The 27,850-nt window shown below is 37.9% G+C and overlaps 2 protein-coding genes across 3 annotated transcripts; one reads left to right on the top strand and one right to left on the bottom strand.

Annotated features, from left to right (window-relative positions):
• Positions 1-322: 322 nt before the first annotated feature.
• cdk5 (cyclin dependent kinase 5) lies at positions 323-7,059 on the top strand. 2 transcript variants are annotated; one of them, XM_029524154.1, is made up of 12 exons: positions 323-495; positions 807-895; positions 991-1,058; positions 1,200-1,260; positions 1,338-1,394; positions 1,589-1,684; positions 1,931-2,005; positions 3,490-3,586; positions 3,927-3,996; positions 4,161-4,221; positions 4,321-4,401; positions 4,651-7,059. In XM_029524154.1, exons 1-12 carry the CDS (start codon positions 459-461, stop codon positions 4,735-4,737), a joined length of 879 nt encoding a protein of 292 aa, XP_029380014.1. In that variant the 5' UTR covers positions 323-458; the 3' UTR covers positions 4,738-7,059. The 2 variants fall into 2 exon arrangements, with proteins under 2 accessions (XP_029380014.1, XP_029380015.1); XM_029524155.1 differs by lacking the exon at positions 1,589-1,684.
• Positions 7,060-10,295: 3,236 nt separating this feature from the next.
• asic1c (acid-sensing (proton-gated) ion channel 1c) lies at positions 10,296-25,012 on the bottom strand. Its single transcript, XM_029524515.1, has 11 exons — positions 24,162-25,012; positions 21,297-21,447; positions 20,704-20,831; positions 16,536-16,686; positions 16,371-16,427; positions 15,781-15,934; positions 15,468-15,559; positions 15,030-15,109; positions 14,327-14,398; positions 12,024-12,076; positions 10,296-10,872 (listed from the first exon to the last, which is right to left on the bottom strand). Exons 1-11 carry the CDS (start codon positions 24,801-24,803, stop codon positions 10,794-10,796), a joined length of 1,659 nt encoding a protein of 552 aa, XP_029380375.1. The 5' UTR covers positions 24,804-25,012; the 3' UTR covers positions 10,296-10,793.
• Between the last annotated feature and the right edge of the window lie 2,838 nt (positions 25,013-27,850).

Raw genomic sequence — 27,850 nt, 5'->3', positions numbered from 1 at the left:
ATAGAGAGAAGTCGCCATGTAGTCTGACAGCATTTTGAGATTAGATTACAAGCGATCAATTGAAGTGAATAATGGAAACTTATAAGATGGTACATTTTCAGTATCCACATCCCCCGCAGCTGGTATCTTGAACTACAGTCAGTCAGTCAAAGCTGCAGATTTTGATATTTACCACCAGAGTCTCGCACATGTCCTCAGTTTGGAGATGATGTGAGCAGATCACCTATGAATAATGGTCGGTGTTTTGGGGCTTCAGCAGTGCTGCACTTCTTCTTTTGGCCTCTAGATGGCCAACAACAACAACAAGTCAGGCTGCAGCTGCAGACCGAGGAGAGGCAGCAAGCAGAGAGCCCTAAGCTAACGCTAGCTTAGCTATCATAACATCTTTATCCCCAGTCTGGAGCTTTACGCCGGCAGCTGTTTGGTAGTTGGTTTGAGGCTGGCTTCACTGCTCAAACATGCAGAAATATGAAAAGCTTGAAAAAATCGGGGAGGGTAAGTTTCGTATGATATTTAAGTTTCTTTTGTAGCTAGCTAGGTTTCGCTAACATAGCAGCCCTGTAGTTGCAGGGCTAGCTAACCTAAGGTTTGTACCGGTTATAACTGATTACCCAGCTAACCACAAACAGCGGGGCAATTTTTACTGCCATCGGGGCATTAGTGACCAGCTCTGCCATCGTTATCTGCCTGCCAGCTTTCCTATTATAAACGCTAGCTAAGTGGTTTAGTTTGCTAATGATGGGACTTCTTGCTCTGCCATTCATCAAGAGCCTGACTGGTTTAGCTCAACTTCTTATGCTCTGTAGGAACCTACGGGACAGTATTCAAGGCTAAAAACAGAGAAACCCACGAAATTGTGGCTTTAAAAAGAGTGAGACTGGACGATGACGATGAGGTATGTGTCCATGAATAAAATCCTTTCCACATCAGTGTATATCCATGCTAGCAAGTGGTCAGAAGGCTAATGCTAATGCTAATGCTATTTTCCAGGGGGTGCCCAGCTCTGCTCTGAGAGAAATCTGTCTTCTGAAGGAACTCAAGCATAAAAACATTGTCAGGTCAGAAGTTTGCCTGAACTTCATGCGCCTGCTTTTATGGAGATCATGGCTCACTGATTGTTGGATTGGCTGGTGCCAATTAACCCAAATTTAACCCAAATGTCAACAAACATCAAGTAAAAGTTGTTCTCTCTCCTCCAGGCTACATGATGTTTTGCACAGTGACAAGAAGTTAACTTTGGTTTTTGAATATTGTGATCAGGTGAGCAGCATGATCTGCAACATACAGCGGGACTGGACTCTCTTCTGAGTCTCATCAATGTATCTTATTAATTGCAGGATTTGAAGAAATATTTTGACAGCTGCAATGGTGATCTAGACCCAGAAACTGTCAAGGTGGGTTATTAAACATCCTCGATCATTTATGAAGAGAGTTTGACCAAAATCAGTATGCCAGCGTAAAGGCATATAGTACAGAGGATAGTGTTAGATAGCAACATCCGTGACTTCTGACTGTCGACTGTGTAGTTGGTTAGAGTTTATTAATCTCTGAATACTGACTGAAGTATTTCTTGGTTTTTCCTCTGCAGTCATTCATGTATCAGCTGTTGAAAGGCCTTGCTTTCTGTCATAGTCGAAATGTTCTCCATAGAGATCTGAAGCCACAGAATCTTCTCATCAACAGAGTGAGTGTTTCGGTGTCTTTGGACTCTGCCCTGAAGTTTTGTTAAAAATTTGTCTGAGCAAATCATTCAGCTTTGTCAGAATACCATTTCCATTTTATTAAATGAAAGCAAAGAGATTATTCATTCTGGAAATTTAGCTCATTACTAATATTTTGTCAAAATTTCTGAACATGAGCTGCTGCACTGCAGAAGCTTTATTTTATCAGTGCGCGTTATAATTTTCCTAGCTTGTGTCTGTGTCCACAGAACGGGGAGCTGAAACTGGCTGACTTCGGGTTGGCTCGGGCCTTTGGCATTCCTGTGAGGTGTTACTCAGCAGAGGTAGGTTGTACTGTACATGATTAACACAGCAGGTGCTAACATCTGAGTGCTCTAAGCTAAAGTCTGTAACCTGTGGGAACATGCATAGGTTTTTGCATTGGCACATGCAACATCTAAAGATGAGGTATGCCAGAGATTGAGTTGTGTACATTTTGACTGCCACAAAAATCTATATGAGTATTAAAGGTAATTTTAAAATATGACACAGTAGTTTCATCTGCTTAGCAAACTGCAACAACATTGACTGAAATTAGAGATGTCTCTCGACTCTAAATGCTTTTTTGAGGCTGTTAAAATACCCTTGTCTCATTGTGGTCTTATTTGTGTGCACAGTTGATGCTTCAATTTCAGGTCTTGAGGTTGAGCTATTAACTTGATGAATAGAGTGGAATGTTGTGGTTAAGTGGTGCTGGTCGATTGTTTTTGTTGTTGTCAATGCTATCAGAAAAATGACAGGCAAGCCTCTGAAAGGTTTAGTGGTTTTGGTTGGCTGACCCCGGGGCTACGGCAAGAAGCCAATCTCATGGGGGGGGCAGGGCAGAGCAGGGCAGAGCAGCCCCCCCCCCAGAGCAGCCCCCCCCCCCCAGAGAAGCAGGGCAGATTTGAAAATGTAATAAGCAGAAAAACCGAGAGGGGAACAGAGTTGGAAGCGTCAAGAGTTGGAGGGAGGTCATTTGAGTTCAGAAAATGTATTATATGAATTATTTTACTTCATCAGTATCACTGGTGTGAATTTGTAAGAACTGCATTACTCATGTTATCATTTGCATTTTAAAAATAGGTTTCCATGGCCACATTTTATTTTTGAAAGTCTACACCTTAAAACAATTAATCCAGATGAATCCAAACTCTTCTATAACAAATTGGGCATTAAACCAAGAGAGTAACATAATTGCTTTGGAAGATACTTTTGTCCAAAAATATGTGAAGTCAGTCAGAAGAAGGAGCTTCAGTACTACATATTATTTTAAATTATATTTTGGCTTCTCTCTGTTCTTTAACAAAACAATGGGCCATTTTCAAATTACTTTGAAGTGTAAAATGCATCTATTCACTTTTCTCTGTAAAATTGACTCTGGAAAAATGATTTTAAATGACTGTAAAAAAAAAAAGTTCTGTAACAGGTGGTAACACAGTTAACATTTGTACTAGAGTTTTGCAGCCTGAAATATTAGCACTTCCAACCACCCACACTCTTAGGGAATTCTAACTTTTTCATAAACGCTAGGAAATATAACTGAAATACTACAAATGCCAAGAAGTTATAATGTAAAGCAGACACAGATGTAGGTTCACCATTAGTTAGTATAAGTGACAGCACTCAGTTTTTGTTTTTGTTTTTTTTTTTGTGAAATCTGTGTCAGTTTAAAATAATATTAGTTATTACAAAAGAATACCTGAACAGTTGTATTAACATTGGTTTGTATGAGATAATGGTTCTGATTGGTCTGATTATTACACTGAGCTTGGTGATTTGTACGTAGGTGGTGACCCTGTGGTACCGGCCTCCAGATGTGCTGTTTGGTGCTAAACTTTATTCTACCTCAATTGATATGTGGTCTGCTGGATGCATATTTGCAGGTTTGTTTGTTGTTGTTGACACAATTATATTTGCAGTTTTGTTGTCTTGTGGTAATGGGATAGAGTTAAAACTGTAAAAATTGGTAAAGAGATTGGTGAGCGTATTTAATCTAAGTAAAAATGTACAATTATAAAATGTCAGTTTAATCAGATTGGGCAGGACCAACATGGAAATAAGCTTTTTCAACTTGTGTCATGGTTCAGTTTTATGCTTACTATTTGTGTTTTTTTAATGTGTCTTTCATTGTCTTTGTGTATTTGGGGGTTTTATGTGTTCTGGGGTGGTTGTTTTATGATCAAAATATCCCAATTTTACTGTATTATATTTTGCTCCATTCAGAGCTGGCTAATGCTGGAAGGCCTTTATTCCCTGGAAACGATGTGGATGACCAGTTGAAAAGAATCTTCAGATATCTTTTTGAAACTGCTGCTGATACTGTTAGTACGTGAGACTGCAGAGGTTAGCTGAGGCAGAACTATTGATCTGTGTCTTCATGGATTTATGAACACTTAAGTCTAACCAGTCTGGTTGCACCTCTCTGCTGGAAAAAGTGTTTCTTTAACCACTTGGTACATTGTTGGGTACGCCCACTGAAGAACAGTGGCAGACTATGACTAAACTCCCTGATTACAAGGTAAATGATTGGTGTCATTCATTTGACATTAACTTATTGTGCTTTTTTTTTTTTTTTTTTTGGGCAATTAACATTAACCGTGTCTTTTTCTATCTGTAGCCATATCCCATGTATCCAGCCACCACCTCACTGGTGAACGTGGTCCCCAAACTAAGTAATACGGGACGGGATCTCCTCCAGGTGCATTCACTGTCAACTTGCCTCTCTTTTATGTATGGTGTTTATGGTGGTGTACGGTGTAGTTAGGCTCACTATGATAAGCATCTGTGTGGGTATTGTGTACATTTAAAATTTTTTACACTTCAATACAGTGTTTTTTATAGGAGTAGTAGCTGGTATGTTAAACTATTTGCTATCAGTATGCAGTTTTTCTTGCAGGAAATTTGATGTTGCTGCACACTTACTAATGTTTCCTTTAATTTCACCCAGAACCTGTTGAAGTGTAATCCTGTCCAGAGGATCTCTGCAGAGGAAGCCTTGCAGCACCCTTACTTTGCTGATTTCTGCCCACCCTAAAAACTAAAAGCCTCTAAGTGAAACTTCACCGCCAGAATCAATCACCCGTCTCTCTGGTGGTTTCATTAAGCTACAACAAGGCAAATCCCTCACCAGTTTTCAAACACTCCCCTGCAATTTACTCTGCTGTGCCTCGGTGTGGAACAAAGTCCTAGTGGATGTGCAAGGTTTTAGTTTATTGTAAGTTGCAAGGCAATTTAATTTGGTACATGCACATCTCCCAGTTAATTAGCACCGATGTGGGAGGGTACGCTATGTGTTGAAATGGTTCCCAACATAAAGCTTTTCTTGTTCAAGAGAACTAAATTAACATGTGCTGGTTATTTCGGACTTCTAAACAGTTGACCCTGATGAACCAAGGCCCTATGAATCTGTGGTGATCAGAAGGTTAAATTCAGTGCTAAACCAGTTACCTAATCTGCCCTTCTAACATGATGGTTTCTGTTATGTGTTCTATAAAGCAGTTAAAAAATGTGCCTCCATTAATGGAATAGACATCATTGGTAGAGACTGTAGCTTGATGGATGATGGATTTTCCAGACTAATTACAATATCACAATTTTAAAATTGAAATCGTAAAAAAAAAAAAAAAAATCACTTTTTTTTCTTTTTTTCTTTTTTTTTTTCTAACATAAGCAGTGAACATTTTTATGAGAACTTTTAAAATTTGGTTATTAAAGAATTTTGACCAAGCTACATGTGTACTGAGTGGGATATTTTACAATTGAAAAGTAGCTTTCAAGTGTGCACAGTTGGACCAATGAGTTTCATTTCAGGACTGAAGTTTTTAAGGTCGTATTCCCAGCAATTTGCACTGGTACCGAATTATCTTTAGGTTAATGTGTTTACATAACTAACTGCTATACAAGAGACCACAGATTCGTGGGGCAGAATGTGAAAAAATGTAAGAAATGAAAAAGTTATATAGATTAAATTTACAAGTTCTGGAGGTGACTTCTTTTTATTACTATAAAAGCTAAAGTCAATGTTACCCCCTTTTAGGCTTGTGTGTTATTTGTATGATGCAGGTACAGGTTTGTTTTATTTCCTGAGAAGTTTTCTGGTTAGATCTATGTCATTTGGTACTAACAACTGGGAAATACTGTTTAAATGATCACCCAACATAAATACAGAATTAATATTTACAATTTTTTAATCTATTACTGGAAACATTTTTTCCTTAACTGTGTTTTGATCTGCATTGAGAATTTGCAAGAATCCTTTTAAAGGTTACATAAACTGTTAATTATTGTTAATGGAGTATTTCCCTGTACTTAGGACCAAATTATGTTCCTCTTTCCTGTAAACATTCTAGGAAATTAGAAATGTGTTATTGAAATTTTTTTCCCACTTTAGACCAGAATAGATTAAAAACTTCTATTAGTTATGCTTCACACACCAACAGTGTAATTGTCCCACTAACTATTACAAGATTGTATAATAGCATGTGAAGCGAGTAACTTTCTTTACTCAGGCTTTTTATTTACTGTTTTGCATTTGTCTTTTGTGCACTTTGTAACTGACAATTTTATTTAAAGTCATTAAGTTATCAATACAATGAAATATATTGAACACTGACAACCAGGATCTTAGCTGGTTATCAGTAAATGGGCCAATACTAATGCCTAGTTGACCATTTCCACATTGCTTTTTTTTTTTTTTACATCACCTTTATCATCATCTTTCTGAAATACGTTTAATAGTTAGAGATAAAAAATGCAGACTGTCTGCGTTTTGGTGATTGTTTTGCACCATTAGCTGTTTCCATTCTTGGTTACTTAAAAAATTAACATGGTTAACAGCTTGCGATGTTGTTTTACTTCAGATTACAGCAGTGCTACACTTCCCCTGAAAACCAACATTTGTCTAATTGTTTTAAGTAGCTGTCCTAAAGAGGACAGTGCTTATTTTACTGATGTAAGCTGATACAATGGATGCATGTATTTATTACTGATGGAATGTTTGCTTGTAAGTTTTTTTGTTTTTTTGTTTTTTTTGTTTTTTTTTGCTTTTGGTAAAGAAATTCCTTTTAAATTATAAAAAAACCCTCCGCTCTATAGTAATTAGTGGGCTCTTTTTAGGGATTTAAAATGTTGGAGGTTTTGTGTGGATTAAGTTATGAAAAAGAACAAACAAAAAACATTTGCTTTCATTTCATTATCTCACGATGACAGGACATTTCAAATGTAGTTACTTTGTATAGCCTGAATTTTAATTTGGATTTTGCACTTTGCTAGTATATTTGTTTTGTTAGTAGAACTTGGGATGAATATTGTTGGTTTATTGTGTATATTTCAGCCAGTAAGACTCAGTAAAGTCAACTAAAAACATATATTTGCTTTTGGTATTTGAAGTTCATTCCTGACCTTGGAAACAGTAGTTCTCTCGTTACATGGTCCATTTAGTAGCTGCTCGGGAACTTTCAAACAAATCCCTTATAGGTGGTATCTGCTGGAGAAGATGGGAAGATACAATCATGATCACAATAATTTGCACAGCTCACATATCGATAGTCACCTAAATAAATGCTGAGTTTTGGGAATTATGTTTTACATGGTGGATAAAAGGTTTGACCTGTACACCAGGTTTCACTCTGAACACATTGCTTAACGACCCTGAAAGCTCAGCGTTGGTTTTCTATAATGGTAAAATTCAAGCCCAAATTCAGCATCAGTTAAAGTTTCGATGAAGATTTTCTGTATTTGGTAATTTCTCCTTAATCTAAGCTGTGCAGCTCTGATTTGATCTCAGCTGGTTGACAAAAAAGCAAAAGACCCTCATCACACTTAGATTTAAATACCACTTAATTACCTGGATGTGTGTGACACTAACGTATGCTCCCTGAGACCTGTCTGAGGTCTGAGTTTAAGACGAGTGCATTACACATAGTTAAGTGTGTATCGACTATTTAATGTACAGTTAAGAGTTAAAATCACATATATACAATAAAATGCACACAGAGTATATCGAGCCAGATGAAGCAAGTCCAGTTCCCCAGATGTGTGTGTACATGAAAATCTTGATGTCACCTGTAAGAACCAGTCTTAAAGGCACATTTCTCTTTCACTGAAAGCCACGTTTGAATGTGCAAAATGTGCGATAGCAGTTTTCCATATTTGTATAACATCTTATTTTGTATTGCACAATCCCAAGCCTGGTTTGATGACAATTTTGTTTATTAAGATCCAACACATTGTACCACAGGAAGTGGAGCGCACTAGTTTGATTCATCTGGCTCCAAAAATACACTTTGGACAGTACAAAGTGAATAGCATGGCTAATATTACATTAAGAGACCAAAGATAATAGGGATACACAATGGTCATGCAAGGAAGAAAATGGTTGATATGCCATAAATTATTAACTGAAAGAAGAAAATAGTTTAAAATCTCTGTATTGTACACAACAGCAACAGCACAGAATACTATCTTCTACCTGCCCTTACAGTAACTACGGAGTAAATGTCAATTCAGGACTATTTAATGAGCATAGACAAGTCATAGTTTCTGCCAGTTCAGATACACTCTGCTTTTCTTTGATTGGTAGTAAGGCAGGGGGCGGGGAGAGAGGTAAAGATCTGGGACATTTCACAATTCTTGCGTATTCCCAACAGTTCGTGTTAGTTGCTGGGTCATTTTTATTCATTTGCTCAACCTGACAACAGGAAACACACACACACACACACACACAAACGATTAAAAATCATCATGGCAATGCAGCATCTTCAGAAGAGCATCATTGTGTAACATGGACTGGTATTCGTGTCTCTTTATTTGGATGAAGATGGTTATTACACAGTTATATCATATACAGTTGACAGCTGTTTAGTCTACAACCATTCCAGCTATCAAAAATGGAAAACCCAAATAATTTATTTCCCTCAATGTCAATTTGATAACAACAGTATCGAATTCAGTGCATTTATTGCTCAGGACACCACTGATTCACTTTTAGCTTTTTCCTGAAAGGTAAAATTTCCATTTGGATAAAGTCTCTTTATAAATGTGGCCTCTGGCTCCTCTTGGAGTGCCCTCTTATTCCTGATAACGCTGGAGCAGTGAACACACCATGTGTAACAGTGTGAGAAGTTAAAACTTGAGCCACAAAAAGGTAGTCACAACCATAGACGTCCAGTCATAGGCTTTCGAGTGATGGCTGATCTCCAAGGGTTTGTGCTTCACATCAACAGTCATCTAATTCACACACAATAGAGTAATAAAGCTACAGTATTATGAACACCACTCACTGGATTGGCATTATATTTGAAAGTTTCACATAAAAAAAAAAAATTTCAATGAAGTATTTATAATGATGGATGTGCAAGTGTACCTACAAGTGCATAACTGTGGTGTCAAGGATTTATATATAAATAACACAGTGAAGGTAGAGAGGAGAGGAATAGACACGAGGATTAGAAGAAAAGTTGTGTACATGAGTAAGATGGGTAAATATAGAGTTTATTATACTTGATCATTAATACATCACAAACTTTTATTTGTGACTTATTACATGTTCTTGAATAATAATAATAATAATAATAATAATAATAATAATAATAATAATAATAATAATAATAGGGTACAATGGCAAAATTGTACAATGCATTTCTGTTCTAAATTAACTAAACTGATGGAACTGAGGTGCATGGTGGTTCTGATGTTTTGAGGCAATTGTCTTGTATCTTAATAAAGTCTATCCATGTGTCACTCATGTTGTAATCACCAGAAACGTAACATATTTAGTCTCGCAGTACAGAATTTCTTCATGGCATTATTTCATTACGATTATTTACAAATTTCAGTCAAGTTTAGGAATGTCGCCAACAAGCCTTTTAAACTTTACTTTTTTCAATACAGAATAGATACTAATCAGAAGGGATTGTGCTGGTGAACCCCTTTAAGACACAAGAAGGGAAAAAATGATTCATTAAAAATGCTGGAAGAAAGCCCGATATATATATAGTTATTTATTTTTTGTTCTGATGAATTCCCATGGCAACAAGGGCCAACTTTTGCAGCAAGCTGAATGCTAGCAAGATTGTGTGGCAGACTGCACAGAACCACTATCCCCCATTAAAATGGGAAATGAAAACTACAATGCGATATAAAGATATAAAGATACAATCAACAGCCTTTTCTGGCCTCCTGACTCTCTTTTTTTTTTATCCTTAATGCATGTAAAAAATGATTAAAATTAACAAAAACATCCAACTCAGCAGCCTCTGTTGTCCCCTGCTCCACGTGGATCACAATGAAATGCTTGCATACTGTATATATACAAATAATCAAGTTCATCTTCTGTTTTAAAGTGGAATAAGCACAGTTGTCTAATTGATGAAGCGATTCAAAGCCTCATAGTAGCAAAAGGCAACATTAAACACTCATTCAGTGTTTTGATTCACGTATGAGCAGCTCTTTTAAACAACAATCAGCTCTTCAAAGTTGAGCAGATTTCTAAAAAGGCTCTTCTCTTCTAACTGGTGACAGGTATAAGGTCACTCACTACAGCACTGGCCACATGCTGGAGATGCAACACTGATAAGAAACTGCAATGCTACACACACCAATCCACATGTATCTACTTTCCCCCTTTTTTTTTTTTTTTTCCAAATTTGATTGATCTACAGCAAAAGTGGCACAACAGTACTATGCAACGCATCTCAGCAAAGGTCAGAACCCTTTCTCTGGACACATTTATCTTCAGTGATTGTACACTCTGAAGTGACTAGTTAAGAAAAAAAACAAAACAAAAAAAAAAAAACAAATCCACAAAATGAAACATGAATAAATGAACACTGATGCCTCGACCTGGCAGTTAAACCTGAGTTCTGTTTTGGAAGTGGTCTCTTTTTTACTGATGATAGTATTCTATTTCTATTCAGACAATGATAAACCTTAGTTTATCTGGAGTCTATCTAGTTATCTAGTTTATACACTCAACCCTTTTTCTGTTAAATAAATAAATTATTTCACAGTTTGCTGTCAAGTCTCCAGATGTGCCACCCCACCCCAAAACCCCTACATTATGTTGTCAACAAGCAAACTCCTCGAAGTTGCCTAGAGTCGGGTGACGAGGTAACATGTTCGGCGTGAATCCGAGACTGTCCGAGTGACTCCGGAGGGTGTCACAGGTGCTCTGGAAAAATCAGAGGGGAGGGAGGGACGGAAGACGAGTTCAAAGAGGTTAAGGGAGGGATGATGAAGGGAGAGGCAACGGTGATGGACAAATGAAATGAGCCACAGGTAAAATGAGAGGCACCGGGTCAATGCAGAAAATATTGGAGAGAAAAAAAAAAAAAAAAAAAAAAAAATCGCAAAAACAAAGGTTGAAATGATATTGATCATTAAGGCATCAGACACAAGGATAGTAAAAAAAAAATGGAGGACAATGAATGACAGAAACATATGTGGACAATGATGAAGAAATGAATACAACAGATTTGGAGGTTCCAAGATCAGCCACATTGCATATGTTTCACAGGTAGTGAGAAGAGCGTTAAAGAAAATCAGGGGGAGGTGGGGAGAGATGAGTGAAAGGAGGGAGAGGAGAAAGAAAACAGCATATTTTTAGTCCTGATTTTACACTATTATATTCAACTCTTTAAGTTACGGAAGCCGAAATATCCACAGATGTCTGCATTTTCCGGTATGTGTGCTCACTGAGTAAAAAACTGCTGATATGTGGATAACAAAACTCCCCACTGGCAAAATGGTTATTCCAGCAGACAAAGAGCCATTTATATTTTGTACAAACTCACTGCATGCAGGCCTGTGATAACATCACAAAGTAATGCATCTAGCGATGTTATCTGGCACGAGCCTGAAATGGACCTTTGTGCTGCAGGGAAACAAACAGATCCCATGTGGTGCAGCTTTTTGTACAATGATTCAATAAATATGTAATCTCTTTTCACACAAGTAGTGCGCTTTATCCTTCGGGAGAGAAAGCATTATTATTCAGAAGAAGGAGCACCTTTTGCTTGGCGCAGAAAGTCAAATCTCTCTACACTTGGAGAATCCAACCAACTCATGTCTTCTGTTGAGCCAATGAATACGCACACACCATAACTAACCTGTTCGTCACAACATCAGTTATTAAAATGCTCACCGCAATTTGATAATCACCCTGTTGGTTTTTTTTTATTTTGTTGTTGTTGTTGTATGCCTGCTGAAGCCAACCAAATCATGTGTAGCTACTAAGGAAATGATGTATGAGATGATTTCAAGTATGTATGAAAGAGAGGGACAGCATGGGAGGGAGCATCTATTATCAATGGGGTGTGCTACCTGGGGGCATGATTAGGCGTGACACCAGGGCTGGTTGGGTTCTCTGGAAACTCCTGGAATAGACATGATGAAAAGAAAGATGGGTGAGGGTGACTGAAATGAAAATAAAACACAATGTAAATGCTCTTACTCAGAAGTGTGAGAGGATGCGGTGTGAGTTTTCCCCTCAGTGACATCATAAAAGCACAGAAGGGTCAAAACAAGATTTGGGGGTTTTGGCAGGGAAAGCACAGGGGCAGCTACTCTCATTCAGACATGCTGATGACCACTGAGATTAAGGAAGTTAAAACAGCATCTAAACAACCAAATGTATGACTTCTTTGCCATGTTGTTTGAGTGGAGATGTGAAAATGGATTTCTTGAATATGGGATAAAGTAAAGAGGATGGCTTATAGTAAGCAGGTGAACATATGGCATGAATGGAGCAGAATACAGCAAATATCACACTATGTCAGCATCCTAACAATATCAGCTTTGTGTGCGACCAGATTTTCATTTATGATAACTGATCCTCCAGAAACGGGAAAAAACAAGCAAACCTTAATCCACTTCTACAAAAGAGAAAGGCACAGTCTAAGTTGTCCGACCGACTGCTGAACCTGAAGCAACCAAGCATGCATGAACGTAATGTGGTGACACAAACCCAAAACCTTTTCACCAATTTATGGCACAACTTATTTTACATGCTGTATTTTATTTTTTTTTTTATTTTACACCTAATGAAAAAGTCTTGGAATTATGTGTCACATAACAAAGAAAAAGTGTTTGCATTTCTGCAATTCTGACAGGAAAAGCTGGATGCAAACAGCATGCTCAGGAACAACAACAAATGTCTGCATCTAACGCTGATCTTCTTCAATGCTTTGGACTGAAACAGCACCAGGAAAAAAAAAAGAAATATTTTAGGTTGCCTTCCTTCTTTTTCTGTGTTGGAAGGGGAAGAAGCCTTTGGCTTTTATTTGGCTCAAGGCAAAAAATAAAGTTTTTCTTGTGTTTTAAAAATGCATGTATAAGTTATTGCAATTAATATATTTAAATGAAGTTCTCCTGGCAGAGAAATGACATAAAACATATTTATACAGAGTTTTTTCCATTCTTGACATACAGAAAATTAAGATGAATGACATAGAGATAGTTACAAGAATAGTTGATAGTTATTTAATTTTATGGACACAGTGCACACCATTTATCAGAATCAAAAATTTTAATCAACCGAGCAACCCACTAAGAATATTTGATTCAGCAGTTTGTGGAGAACATTTAATGATTACTGATATTAAGAGGGCAAATTGCTTTTATAAATAATCTCTTAATTACTCTGTATAATCCTCGTAAATGTAAAAGTCTGCCAGGGATATGAATGTGCCCCTAGATACTGTGTGTTAAACCACTGGGTTCAACAAAATGTTGTGATTTAGGGGGAGAGAGAAATGTCTCACTCCAGTTTTCATTTTGACATAAATTGGGTTTCGTTGCCTTGAGGGCTTTGAAAATTAGTTGATCGTCACTTGTTTATAATATCCGGAAAACCTCTTAATCTGATTTCTCCTCACACATCAATCTTAAAACCTCCTAATCTGATTTCCAATCTCTCCTCAATCTATTCTGTGTTTGCTATAATCATACTGTCAGACATGAACTCCGCAAACCAAAGTCCGATAACAGATTTTCCTGTTCCAAGTGAGCTTTCATTATCACTGAGGATGACGCACAAAAGACACTGTAAATTATGTAAATTCATGAGAAGTGGGCTGGTGTGTGGGATTAACTACGATTAGGGCCATAACCTGTGACCATGAGAGCATTTTCCGAGTTGAAAAATAATAATAATAAAAAAGAAAAGTTAACTGAAAGCGGGTCAGGTGCTACATTTCTACTTGTCTATGCACAAAAGTTTAAGGGCAGTCAAGTCGCAAAACATTTAATAAAGCAGAAAAAGGCTCAGGAAGAGAGGCTTAAAAAGTGATTTTGGTTTTACGGTCCTCATTTGCATTCCAGCTACTAAACTGTTGCAGAGCCAAAGCAATGGTTTGTACATTATACTGATCATGCATTCACTCTGTGTAATTAAAGCCATGTTTATGTATTGCTGTTTTCGCCAATGCAATGCATCATTTCTGCAAGATAAATTAATGCTAATGACGACATAATGTTGTTTGGCTTTTATTTCTCTCTGGTGTCGGTGCTGTTCATTAAAAGCATTTCCAGTGTGAACAGACATTTTGCCATTGCTCCTGAGCTTATCTTAGACATATCACATTAATTTCATTCAGTCATATCCATTCTGAGAGACTGGAAATTACCAGATTGTCGCTCTGGCAACGTTGCGGCCGTTTCTTGCGTATGAAGTAACCCAAAACCTTATCCTTAAACACCTAAATACAAAAACATCAGATACACATTACAAACATGAGATGCATGACATTAAAATTAAATATCAGCAATGCATTTAATTTTGAATTCCTGTGTGTGAATAATATCAGTTCATGTAAAATTAATTGTTAGAGCAGGATTCCCATATTTTGGGGAATATTTCCAGACTACTATAATATTACTTCCGTGTCTGTGCATTTAAAATGAAGCTGAAACCAGCAGCTGTTAGCAGGTCTTTGATTTAAGCCTGTAAGCAAAGGCAGCTAGTGTGCCTCTGGGTCGGGGTAATTAAATCTGCAAGTCAGCACAGTATTTCACTGGTTTACTACATATAGGAATGAAAGTGTAAAACTAAAAAAAATGCATTTCAGGAGGTTATGAGTCATTGCACACACTGCTATCTGCATGACAAGGGTACCTAGTTTTAGTTATAATTTTTGTTTGAACTAAATAAGTGAGATTTAATGTGTTTGATAATGCAATGGACTGCTCAGCTAGGAGAGCTGGCTCTACCTACATATTAACTGCTCAACAAGCAGCATAGAACCATTTGTGTACTTCTGAGCACGAAATATAACATGTATATTTCTAAACTATTGCAGTAATTACTGTAATGGCTATAATAAGTGTTACCTCATATAGGTAGTCAAATATTTCCAGTATTGTTAAGACACTGGCTCCAATGAACAACCCCATCTGACCTCCGATGTCACCTAGAAGTCGAGAGAAGAACAAATGATGGCAGTGCTGTAACAGAACGACGGTGTGTGAAACCATCCCCCATGCTGTCACCTTTAATTCAGTATCTCACTGAATAATCAGAACAGGCTTGTCAAAAGTGTCCATCTACCCTGAGCTTCGACTCGGACCAAACCCTGTTACCCTTGCAAGAGCATCAGATTATAAAAATGCGTTCAGCCCGTTTAAATGAGTTCAAAGAGGAAACCTCAAAGCTCCAGGCGTGAAGACAAAAAAAATTTGAAATATGCAGCAGGGACCTGCTGAGAGTGCTGATACTGAGGTCAGCCACATTTTTCTGTCATGATGAGCCAGAAACTGCGGGAATCTTACCAAGAAGCCCTGCAATTTCATAGGCCTTCTTCTGCTCAATCTTCTCATAATTCAGAGCTTCAAAGAAGATGTCCAAGACCAATATATTTTCTCTGGAGACATGACAGAAGAGCACACCAGAAATGTATTTGCAGCCATAATACACTACCAACTGATATGCCTCATTTCCTATGCTACTACCTTTCATTATTGTTACATTGAAGGTGAACGATGGAGACTTAGGTTATGCTGCTTTCCACTACATCCATACATCAACAGAAAGAAGAAAAGACACCATGATCTGAATAACTCACTGCTATCAGACAATACTTACCCAATATATTGCTCAGTTTTGTTGAATTTCTTAGCCAGATATTTAGCAGATGCCTTACTGGGGATCTTAACCATGGACAGCTCCTTGCCATAGCGAGTCATGTTGCAGGGGGTCTGACAGACACAGTAATCGTTGTCTTTCTCTACCAAAAAGTCTGTGGATGATCAAAGTCATTCAAAATATCGTGATCACTGCGAAGAATCAAACAAACCTCAGTTTCTGCTAAAAATATCTCTTCCCACAAACGAAAAATACTACATTCGCTGCCATCGTTCACTTTCCATGAAAGCAAATAATGACTGAAGCTATAATACAGCAGAAGGGAAAAGCAAAGTGCTGTGGGATTTATTTGATACGAGCGAAGCGTAGACACGTCACAAATATTCTAAATGGAACAATCATTTTTCTTTATTATTTTGCTTCAGTACTGTCTGAGATGAAAGTTATTCCAAGATAAAGCTGCAGTGGTATTATCTAAAGACTGGAACAGTCTCATGGCTGCTTTACTGAGCACTCAGGTCAATTCAGATAGTAATGCCAAGATATGATTCTCGTATTTCACATTTATACTGTACAGTGTGTGGTCTCACCTAAAGCTGGATCAGCACAGTCTTTGTACTGCTCAGGTGTGCAAACAGTTGAGGTTCCTGTTTGAAACAACACAAAAGTGAACAAAAATACATATCAAATATAAAAAATGCTACACAAAGACACTGCCCTTTGCAACACCGTTCACAATCAGCCTGAATTCCTACCGGGCATGTGAACCATCCTGCAGTTGCAGTTTTCCAGCAGGTATCGGGTTTCACAGTCAATGCGGCAGGCGGTGATGCTGTACTTGGAAAAGTATTCAGAGTCTATGGGAGTAGATTTGCAATCCCCCCAAGGCGGAGGGAGGTACTGAAGCTGAAAGAGCACACAGCACATGTTTTCTCTCAGTATATAAACACACAGGATTACAACAATTAACATAATGCAAGCCCAGTACAGCAGAAGTACAAAGAGGACAACAAGCTGACAAAACCCAACACACATTTCAAACTGAAAAAATAAATATATATGTATAAATATATGTATGTTTAAAAAAAAAAACAATACTGGAGCATTTAAATGAAAACACTGAGACAATAGTTGCACAAAATGTTTTGTCAAAACAACATTATTGCTCATTTTTAGCAGCAAGCAGACATCATGCAGAACATTACTAATACAGGTCTAGTCCCCGGTAGGAAGCAGAGTACCATGGGAATAGAGACAGGCTTAAGAGAAATCTGTAAAATATGTTGTTTCAGACAGGACACCACAATCAATGGACAAATTTTTACAACCCTGAGAATGAAACTCGGAACAATAAACACTTTGCAGTTTTAAATGAACAATTAAATGAGGTTAACAGACATTATACAGAACGTAACATAGTAACGATGATATATTTAATGAGAACAGGCCAAAAATAATAAACTTGGACAGTCAAAATTAAAGTGCTTCGATTGCTTATTTTCTGTTTAGACTTTTCTTTGCCCATGGAGTGCCCATTCTGCATAGGACTGTGGGCTCACTGTGACTGTACAGTTCACTTCATATTCATCACAGTGTATATTCTGTCTGCAGTCTCATTAGAGGTAAAACTCTCATTAAAAGGTAAAGAGCCAGGTCACTACATTTATGAGTAACTCTGGGAATCCTAAATGAATCTTCTAATGAGGAATATTTAATGACTTTTAAGCTTTCTGTTCACAGTTAAAAGTAGGCTCAAGGCGCTCTTCTAACTGCAGTATGTATGTATGTATGTATGTGCACAATCTGTGTTGAGCTCCCTGAAACAATTTAAAGAAACTGACCGCAGTGTATACAGTCCAGAAATCCCCTTAGAAAGTCTTGTTTACAGCTCGTGTATGGAAATGAATCCCTGATGAATGAACCAATTATTTATAGAGCACAGCAATGCTTTTCTTGGGCCTTTGAGCACATAGCTGCTAATTGCTGTGGAAGTTAGCCAGCAATCAATGCTGAAGGCATCTTCCTGACAAACTTTACAGAGAAACGACACTGCTGGACTGCACTTAAATTGCAAACATGATTAAGCCACCTCCATTTCTACCCCACAGATTCTCATAACTGGAGTTACCACTGCGGATAAAACCCTAGCGTAATAAATGCTCAATTTCAAACTGATGCCTGAGTCCTCATGGGTAATAAAATATATTATTCACACTGCCTGGTCCCTCCAGATGACATTAAAGATCAGCCCAGAGGAATTTCCCGACAATACATTAAAGGAAGACAGGGAAAAAAAAAAACAAAACAGTCAAATAACAGTCACATCATGGCAGTGAAAGCAACAGACTTGCATGAATGGTTTAAAGGTAGAATTAAACATGTTAACTGATCTTTACCGTCACCTATTAAACAGAGACGACGACGACAAGGATAGATAAAATGTTTTTGTTTCAGTCACATGGAGGAAGACAGATGAATCCATTCTTTAGAGGAATGGGCCAACAGATGAAAGTGTCAATGGGTGTGTAGCTGTTCTATTGTTTAAAGGAGTAAGGGAATAATTTGGCATGCAGCAAGCCCAGACAGTGATACGCTACCCTCTGCTCTTGGGTGGAAATGAACGTTTGGAAGCCGGGGGCGACCCCGAAGCCGAGCTCATGGAGGAAAGGAGGCTCTGATTGAGTGTGAAGCTGTACCTTTATGCCGGCCTCATAGGACGTCTCATCTAGGGCGAGGGGTGAGGGAACACAGCCCACATCATTATTAAAATAAAGGAGGAGCAACAGCAAGGTAAGGGACAGAAAGTAGTACACCCCTCTGCAGAGTCAGTCTGGTGTCAGTATAACAACACAACACGACAGGCCCTGGTACTGTCTGCACAGGTTGGCTGTCATTCATTCGTCTCATTTCAAAACCTTGAGTGAAGACACAGTTCAGTTACAATATAGTACATAGTTCTAGTCCAAATTTGTGGTAGTAGTCCCAGCCTACTATTTAAAATTTAAAGCCTCAAAAGATAAAAAAAATAAAAAAGTCAAAGGCGATCATAAATGCTTCATCCAGCTGTCTATTATTACTCAGAGAGCAGTCAGTGTAGTTGTAGGAGACTGAAATTAATGCTGCTTTAATGACAGCCTAATTAATTCAGCACATCTTTTAGGTTGTAAACATGCCTTTTAGCTGTCACTGGTGTGGGCGCTCCTGTCACGATTACAAATGACATCCCATATTCGTTTTCTTTCTGGCAGGAACTTTGCGATGGTGATTAACAGTCCAAATTTGCTCCTTGGAGATGGCTGAATGATGATACACCTCAAACATTGTGCAATATTTTTAGAAAGGCAAAGAGAGAAAGAGACACATACATTCAAAACTTGTTCCCCCAAACAAAAAAATGAATAAATAAAAAATTTGTCATATTTGTGGTGTCCAAGTGTCTGTTTCAGGAGACCAGAAATCTGCCTCAAGCATCCCATGTTATTCTGCAAAAAGGAGGGTGGAGGTTTTATCTGATTATCATCTCATGCTCATGAGCCGGCAACAACCACTAACTTAAGGAGCAAAATCATTTAAATTGGGGCTGATTAATTGTTAAAATAATGAATTTGGTTTAATGCACAAATGGTAGATTATGTCATAGAAATATTAATGAGCCTGCAGCACAGTAAAAAAATACAGTTGATCTCAGAGGTAGTCACTGCAAACACCTAAAAACCTTTGAAGCAAAGCCAACATTTCCTTGGCTTGTCGTTCGTTTGTCAGAGAACGTTTTCCTAATCTGTTTCCTTTGAAAATTAGCGTCTGGTGTTTGGTTTGAGTGCTATTCGAGCAAAGACAAAGAGGAGAGAATTTGAATTTGTTGCCTTGGCAACATCGCATAGCTGCTGTATAGTTTCATTAGATTTGGATAGGAAATCCATAAGAGCTCACTACTATGACCTCACACGTGGGTTTTCTGATCGATTTGGGCTCAATAAAACAGCATTATTACTTGTCATCCTTCATTGTAGCTGTGAGTAGATGGCTGCAGACGAGGAGCTGATTTGCCACAGACCCCTTTCTGCTTCTCTTGATATTGTGTGCCAAAATCCTCATTTTACCATGCTGCTACGGATGATGACGTATTTTTTAAATATGTCGTAGCTATGAAAATAGCAATTTTAGTATGGACTCAAGTTAGAAAAATAAACTAATGATGACAGATGCACCAGGTTTATATATATATATATATCTTTCCATGAACATTAAGTCTTGAGATTCTTCAGAGGCCAATTATTTAGTAAGAGCTAAAAGCAGGCTGAATATAGTTCATTTCAGCCTTCATTTCAGTATGTAAATGTATCCTAATAGTTAATTCATACAGTTTTTTTCAGAATTGATGCATTTTATAGAAATATTTAATTCTCAAGAGCTTTGAATAAGGTAGATTTTTTGTTCAGAGCAATATTGTGATCCCTAGTCTGCTGACCCATAATTCGCAGCCTCTCTCTGTCTTCTCTTTGAATGTGCCACGAGCTGCTGTATTCAAGAAGCAGCATTCATATTTTCATATATATGAATAATATGAAAAGTAAAACAAACACTCTGAGCTGCCAGATAATTTTTGTACTGTGTAGGTTCTTTTGGCTCTGATAAGCACAGTATGCTCATCTGATTGCATCCAATCGTTACTTGGCCTGCTCTATCAGTGTTTCTTGGCTGCAACAACTCTGCAGTTTAATGAATTGTACCGAGACTCACTGGCTGTTTATTTGACACTTTAACTGCACATTTTCCACACAAAGTTAATCAGAGATCTGATTTTGCTCCAGGCCTGGTGACATAGATGTAATGGGCATTGGCTGGTGAGGATTTGGGGACAAAGACAAAATAAAGCAGCAAAAAACATTGAGGTTGGAGGGGTGGAGGCTGAACATTAGGTACCAGTTGCTGCTGACATGACACAAAAGTTTGAAAACCAGGGGCCACACCAAATCCCAGTTGGTCAATGAAGGGCGGCTCATCCTGGCTGTGGATCTGAACCTTGATGCCTGCTTCATAGGAGGTCTCATCTGTGAATACAGCACGCCAGAATGTAACAAGAAAAAAAAAAAAAAACCCAGCACGGTTTCCAAATGGAAACCCGCTTTACAGCTCTTTATCCTTCCACTAGCAGTGATGCTGAGATGTACATGGACACAGATTTTCTTTACCACATGACAGAAGTTTACGAGATACAAATGTGTGTGCTCTGCCGATATTTAACCAATTCACTGCATGCCATTTAGTTTTTCAGTGATGATGTCGTCCACTTTTAAGTGGTACCAGAGTGATTTTATTACGCTTGATGTCAGATTTTAGACCAGCATAAACACAAACCCTGTGTAGTAGAGAAGATTTAGCCATAAGAGAATGATAAGACCCAAGAAAACTCTGTATGTGAAGTCAGAAATCATTCTTATTGACAAAATAGAGAAATCTCTACATCACCGTTAAAAGATAAAATGGTACCAGAAATGCCAAAATAGTGCACTAACCTGTTTCTCCCCAAACAGGCAGGTATTCATCCTGCTGAATGTCCAACATGATCTCCAAACCATTCCCAGTGCCACCTTTTAACGTGGTCAACAAAGGGTTGCCGTCCAATCCCGAGTTGAAAGTGTAGCACTTTCCATAGCGTGTGTAAATCTGTAAAAAAAAAAAACAGAACAAAACCAAAACAACAAGGATCGTGATATAGTCAAACTTGTACCAAGACAAGATGTATTACATGGCAGCATGAAATTGAGCAGGATAGGTAATTATTGCAGTGGAGCTGTGATTATTTGCATAAGATGTACCAGCTTCAAACTGGCACCTTGCTCGGATTTGAGGAATGAAGGACTCGTTCCTCAGCAGCAGCAGCAGCAGCAGCTACCAATCTTTACCAATTTATTTCCAAATTTCCCCTGAGTAATTTAGAGTGACTGTACTATTTTTCCATCATTAAATAAGACTCATCTATGTTGCCAGCTCTCTGGACACTCTAACAAACTATAATTTGGGTTTGTCGCAAACATGTGTCTTGAATTCTAAACTTCTTAAGAGATAAAACCTGTGCCAGCAAAGCTCAACTCACTTCACAATTGATGTGCAATCGCAACAGTGGGCTTCCTAACACCAAATATCTCTGATGTAATGGATACAAGTCACTTTTTTGCACTTACAGTTAACACAGACACAGATTTTTTTATTTTTATTTTTTTTTTCCCAGTTGTGTATATTCCCCTTGATTGGAAAACTGTTGATTTAAAATTGAGCAACTGTTTGGACCAAGAAAGAAAAAAGAATGTGAATACAGCTTGAGGGGTCGAGTAAATTCAAGATAAGTCTATCAGCATGAGACACTATCAGACTGTAAAACTGATCGGCTATGCAACGCTGGCAGCGACTACAATATCTATTCCTCGTGTATTTCAGGACATCGCAGAAATCTGCAGTATTTAGCACATTAGTTTTATACCATTTGTAATTGTAACATAACCTATTGATGGTTTCCACACTGCAGAAGCAAAGGAAGGATGTGAATCTTGGAGCAACTGAATCAAACTGAGATACAGTCAGAAATGTTAACATCGTTAATACCAGACAACTGAGTTCAAAGCATTGGAATAATTAGGGTTAGTATGACACTTCCAGTCTGTATCTTTTTTTAAATTACATTTACAAGCTTCATAATCAAAGAACAGTTAAACTGAGATCTATTTCAATTGCTGAACTTTAGACATCAAAATATAAATTTAATAATTAATTCATTTGATATTGCACCCATTTACTATTCCCCTATTTATTATTGGATAAATTCCAGAACGACCGAGTCAGTTCCTCATAAAATTCATATTACTGTGGCCATACTTGGCCATACTTGCATAGATATCAAAAAGATAAAAAAATAAAAAATAAAAAAAGATTAATTTGCCTCACTGTGCCACTTGCTACATTAATGATTCAGGTCATCCGTATATACAGTATTAATTTGTCAAATAGTGACAACGCATAAATAGCAGCCAGAAATAAAAATGTGGCTGCGGAGATGATGTGTTGCCATAAAAATTGGTGCTCCTCTTGAGCTTTCACTGCATTTCCACAACATTTCAGCCCACAAGTAAAAGGAATCCATCCATCTCAAGTAAGCTTTCAGTATCCAGAATGGTGAGAAAAAAAACAAAAAAAAACTCAATCGACATGCCAAGGACAAAGCTGATCTCAGGAGATCACATTCAGTGTACCATGTCCAGAATTAGAAAGATTTACATTGGCTCAAACAGATAACAGAGGGCTTTGGTCCCTTCCCCCTGCTGGCTACATGATGAGGTTTGCAAAGTCAGTAGAAAGAAGCTAACTAGTGACCATTTTAAGATTCAGATGTGAGGTTAGAATTAAAAAACAAGGCTAAAACTGCAAATATCATCCAATCCTGGCAAATCTCCCGATGGTAGCTGGTTTTAAAGAGCATGGAGGCTCTGCATCTGCAAGTGGCCCCCTAAAGACAGCTGACTTCCCGTTATATGCAGGATTTTACATTTCAAAGGTCTCAGTCCATCTGAAGCTGTCACAGTTACCTGTTTGAATTTTATGACTGGAATTAGGATCTGCACTGGATACTGGATTTGTATCTGGAAAGGCAGGGCGGATAAATGCCTGCCCTGGGTCAGTGTGCCATTGTGTTCCAAGATTTATTATTTTCAAAGTTAGAGAATAAATTTGTTACCTCTCACTGCAGAAGTTTTACCCATTTAGCCTTGTGACTATTATCTGATGGTGTTAAAAGCTGCCAGTTTGCGGTGATGTTTGGAAGAAATATTAGGATTATAGTTATATCAGCGCCAGTGAGTCAGAGTATAATAGACTCCTGTCTGATGTTTTAAATGGAAAACTAATGTATTTTTGAAGCAAGAACATTTACTCTAAATGCCCTCCAGATGTTTAATTAAAATTTTAACGTTGACTGATTTATGATGTCTGAATTATTAATGCTCAAATTTTTCTTCCCTAATATTATTGTCATAGATGATAAAGGCATAAAGTGCTCAAACACCTGACAAATTCAACAACTTGCCAGGATGAGAGCAGGTGAAGAAGAAGCTTCAGCTCCAAAGCAGGCAGTGAAATCATTGATTACAGTATAACTTGATATTGCATTTGTTTCCCTGATTTTGAAGAAATGGAGTTAAGCAGGTTGATAACTGTCATGTTTGAGAGGCAAAAACAGGACAGCTGTGAAAACATCATCTTAAAACACCCTCAGAGAATGCCTGCTGGATAGAGCATTGTCATATGCTCACATGAATTATTAATACATCTTGTAAACAGCATTTCATATCAGTACCTGACAAACACTTTTTTTTTTTTTCTGTACATACAGTGCTGAAGTTTTTGTAGGTGCAGATTTCCCCACGAAACCTGCACTCCAACAGCATGTCCTCCAGCTGATGACCGAGCCGGCCCATCATTTCAGTGGTGTTGATGCGATAATCAGGGGGCGGGGTGTAGTTGTTGAAGTCCAGCAGCCTCAGGAGACCCTGCTTGTGGTTGTCTTTGAGGATGGACAGGCTCCTCTCCATCACTGTGTGATTCGGATACATGAGGTCCATCCAGTAGCCACTGTGATACAGGTCATCCTTGGTCAGGGTGGATACGCGGAAAACATTTTTATTGCAGATCGTGACAGCTGGGAAGGACATGTTGTGAGCCCACACCATGTAGATCTTTGTCACAGCAGGGTAGGACATCAGATAGAGAATTCGATTCAAGGACCAGGTGATGAGGAGACTGACGCAGATAAAGAAGGCCATGATCCAGATGACTTGTTGTGGTTTCGACTTGTCCGGAGAGAAGACAAACTTCAAACCGTGGATTTTGGTCTTCATTATGAAATCCACTGTGATCTTTTTCCATGTTGGTCTTAGTGAGCTGCATTCAGTGTTTTTGAGAGTTGTCTCAAGGGAATCATTCAGTTTGTGTTGCCCCAGGGCAATTGATTCGGAGGTGGATGCTTGAACCATAATTACTTGACTAAAGACAAGTGCTACGTTAGAAATACAGCTTTTTTTCCTTTTTCTTTAATAACCCGGTCTAGACTTCCCCAATTAATACTCAGTGGCTTTCTCCACGACCAACACTAGATTTATTTATTGAAAATTCCAAATAGCAGCGATTGGAGTCCTAATGTACAGCTGTCCCACTGTTCAGGCTTCACAAGATATAAACAAAGGAAGAGGGAGGAGGTAAAATTGATTTACATAATGATTCCTTTCTAAAAAACAAAACAAAAAAACAAAAACAAAAACAAAACAAACGCAAACAAACAGCCGAATCACTCCATTAACAAAACCATCGAGCGTAACCATCAGTCCTCTTCAATAAGTAAATGGACGTGATAATTGCAGATGTAAGCGACGGCTTCATTCCCAGAGGCAATCACTTTGAAAATCCGCTGAAGCTTACCCCTGTTGCTCAGATCTTTCACTCCATCTCCCTCTCCAGTGCCAGACAATACTTGCAGATTTCGGTGGTTTCTTTCTCTGTGCAGTAGCTGCCCAGAATCCAACTCCTCCCTTTATCCACAGATTGAAGAGATGCTTTTTAGACTGTTGTCTTGCAGCCTGCAGAAAGGAATATAAAGCTTGTTGCCCCCCTACACACTCTCTCTACAGTCGAATGGAGAATGAGGTGGAGCCAGTAGATGAAATTGTTTTCCTCCGGTGATGAAGTAGACCTCCAGTGGTATAGAGAGGCGGGGGAAGGTATCAATCAAAGTAGAAATAATGGCTATAAAGAAAATGTGCAGCAGAAAAATGAAGACTTCAATTTAAGAGCCTGCAGCTCGTTATGGATATATAACTATAAAACTGATCACTGAGAAGAGCCAGATATTTGGAGAAAAACCAAGCTGAATTGCTTTAGTATTAGGAATAGCTGTTCTGCCAGATTTTCTAGGTCCTCTTTTTGTTTCAGCTTCAAATAGAATTTCACAAATGCAATGTAATGAGGGCTGACATCCTGCTACATGCAGATGTGGATCTAGCTGATATTACTGCTCTGCTCGTGTGAGACGATCAGACGATTCTGCTTGGCAGAAAGCTCAGCTTCATACTGAGACTTCATACTGAATCTTTTCAGCCGGTAATGTGAGGATTGCCTAGGTAACCTGATCACAAATGTGGTGATGTATGCTTGAAGAAAATTATTCAGAAAAGTGTTAGAAAGAGGACTTGAAGCAGAGTGTTCATGCAAGTTTACACGGCAGAAACAGGACTAAAATGACTGGATTAAGCTCAGATTAACCATAATGCTGAAAGGTGGACAAAGTGGAATGATGCAGAAATGTTAAAAAATTGTTTTACTGTATAGGAAACAAACCCTATTTTTCCGCTGAAAGGGAAATTTGAAGTTTAGTATGACTCGTGTGCATGGTAAACATGAATTTAGAACCAGTAGGATATGACTTTAGCACAAACTGGAAGCAAGAGATAACAATTAGCATTTATCATTCCCACCACAAATGCCCCGTTAAAACTACAATGTAGTGGATTTTGGATGAATTAAACAAAACAGTAATAATGTTTTATCTTTATCTCCAAGCTTTATGAGCTTTAACACTAAACTAATCACCTCCTTTGTACTTCATGTACAGACCTGACACTAGTATCGATCTTCCCATTGAACACAGAACTGAATAAATATCTCTCCAAATATTTCTCCAAGAAAAATAAGTGAAAAGTGGGCTCATAATAAATTTCAAAACACCTTAAAACTATACTTTCAGGTTTATTTCCTTGCAATTATTTCTCTTTTTGGCTTGGCTGTGAAGAAAAATTGCTTTTACTCCATAAAGCATAAAGGTTTATTACTCTGAGGCTTTTCTCAGTTACATGCATTGTTTTAATAAATTGCATTTTAAATGCCATCATCACACTGCCAGAACATGCTTTCCCTTTATCATAACCAGTGATAAGTGAATCTGTTATCTCATCACTGTGATAAATGGACCTGGATGTCATAATAGTCAGCTGGTGCAAATGTTCGATAACCACACATGAACTTTGTCACCACACTGTCATTCAGTACTGGGAAATGAATGTTAAAAAAATGGAACTGATATTTTTCTGCATTTTATACAGTCTAAAGCTCCGGCTGTAGATGTGGTTATACATAAGGAGTTCTCTTTTCCGAGCAGCACATTTCTCTTCTGCCAAAAAAAAAAAAAAAAAAAAAAAAAAAAAAAAAACTTACACAATACAAGGATTATCTAGAAAATATTACATTTCTTTCCAGCCAACTTAACTTTAGCAAAAACCATTCCCACATTAAAAAAAAACAAAAAAAAAAACACACCATGTGGGACAATTTTCTCTCTGCCCAATCGTTATGGTAAAAAAAGAGTCTGATAACATTAATGAAGGGTATCAGAGTGTTTTTTGGATACCCAAAGATAAAGTGAAGCCAAAGCATGAGCTTCAGTACTCTGGTAACAGTTATGTTCTCCCTGTGTGCTTTCAGGACTTCCCAGCAGCAAAGCAACTAAATTAATTGCCTGAATACTTCTTTAAGACTTTTGAATGGGAACATCTGTAACTGAAGGCAATTTCCCCTCTGGGATCAATAAAGCATTTCTAATTCTGATTCTGATTCTGAATATAGCTCCCCAAAGAGCTACTGTATGTCATGTCTGCACCATGACTACTTTTCCTGGCTTCCTTTTAGCCCAGAGCTCAAACCTCTTTATTCTTAGAAACACCTGCATAAGGGTTTTGTTTTTAAATGCAAAAGTAAGAATCCTCTTTTTGTTGTAAGGAGTGTTAGAATGAAATCAAATTAGGCAAAGCATAATGATCATTAACTGAGTGTCACACCCAGTAAGAAAGAGGAAGAGAAAAAGAAGAGAAACACTAATGCTGCATAATTGGCAGGCAAGTATATAAGTGCTACACCACCTTATCAGGGTTATAGCTGGCTGACTGGTTTCTCCTCCTATTGACCAGATGCATTGATTTTCTCTATTCTTAGTGTCTTTGGGAAATATGTCAATAAATATGCAGCACATTTAAGT

The sequence above is a fragment of the Echeneis naucrates genome, chromosome 17 (genome assembly GCF_900963305.1).
Source record: "Echeneis naucrates chromosome 17, fEcheNa1.1, whole genome shotgun sequence".
Classification (NCBI taxonomy): Eukaryota; Metazoa; Chordata; class Actinopteri; order Carangiformes; family Echeneidae; genus Echeneis; species Echeneis naucrates.
This window is presented reverse-complemented; position numbering and strand designations above follow the sequence as displayed.

What these genes read in the sequence shown, in the direction of transcription:
- cdk5 (XM_029524154.1), top strand. Translation starts at nt 459, where the DNA reads ATGCAGAAATATGAAAAGCTTGAAAAAATCGGGGAGG. An exon ending in GACTGGACGATGACGATGAG is followed by an intron (nt 896 to 990) that starts GTATGTGTCCAT and finishes GCTATTTTCCAG; the next exon opens with GGGGTGCCCAGCTCTGCTCT. An exon ending in AGAATCTTCTCATCAACAGA is followed by an intron (nt 1,685 to 1,930) that starts GTGAGTGTTTCG and finishes CTGTGTCCACAG; the next exon opens with AACGGGGAGCTGAAACTGGC.
- asic1c (XM_029524515.1), bottom strand. Translation starts at nt 24,803, where the DNA reads ATGGTTCAAGCATCCACCTCCGAATCAATTGCCCTGGGGCAACACAAA. An exon ending in TGTCATGTCAGCAGCAACTG is followed by an intron (nt 16,687 to 20,703) that starts GTACCTAATGTT and finishes GTGCTCTTTCAG; the next exon opens with CTTCAGTACCTCCCTCCGCC. An exon ending in ACGCCTAATCATGCCCCCAG is followed by an intron (nt 10,873 to 12,023) that starts GTAGCACACCCC and finishes TGATTTTTCCAG; the next exon opens with AGCACCTGTGACACCCTCCG.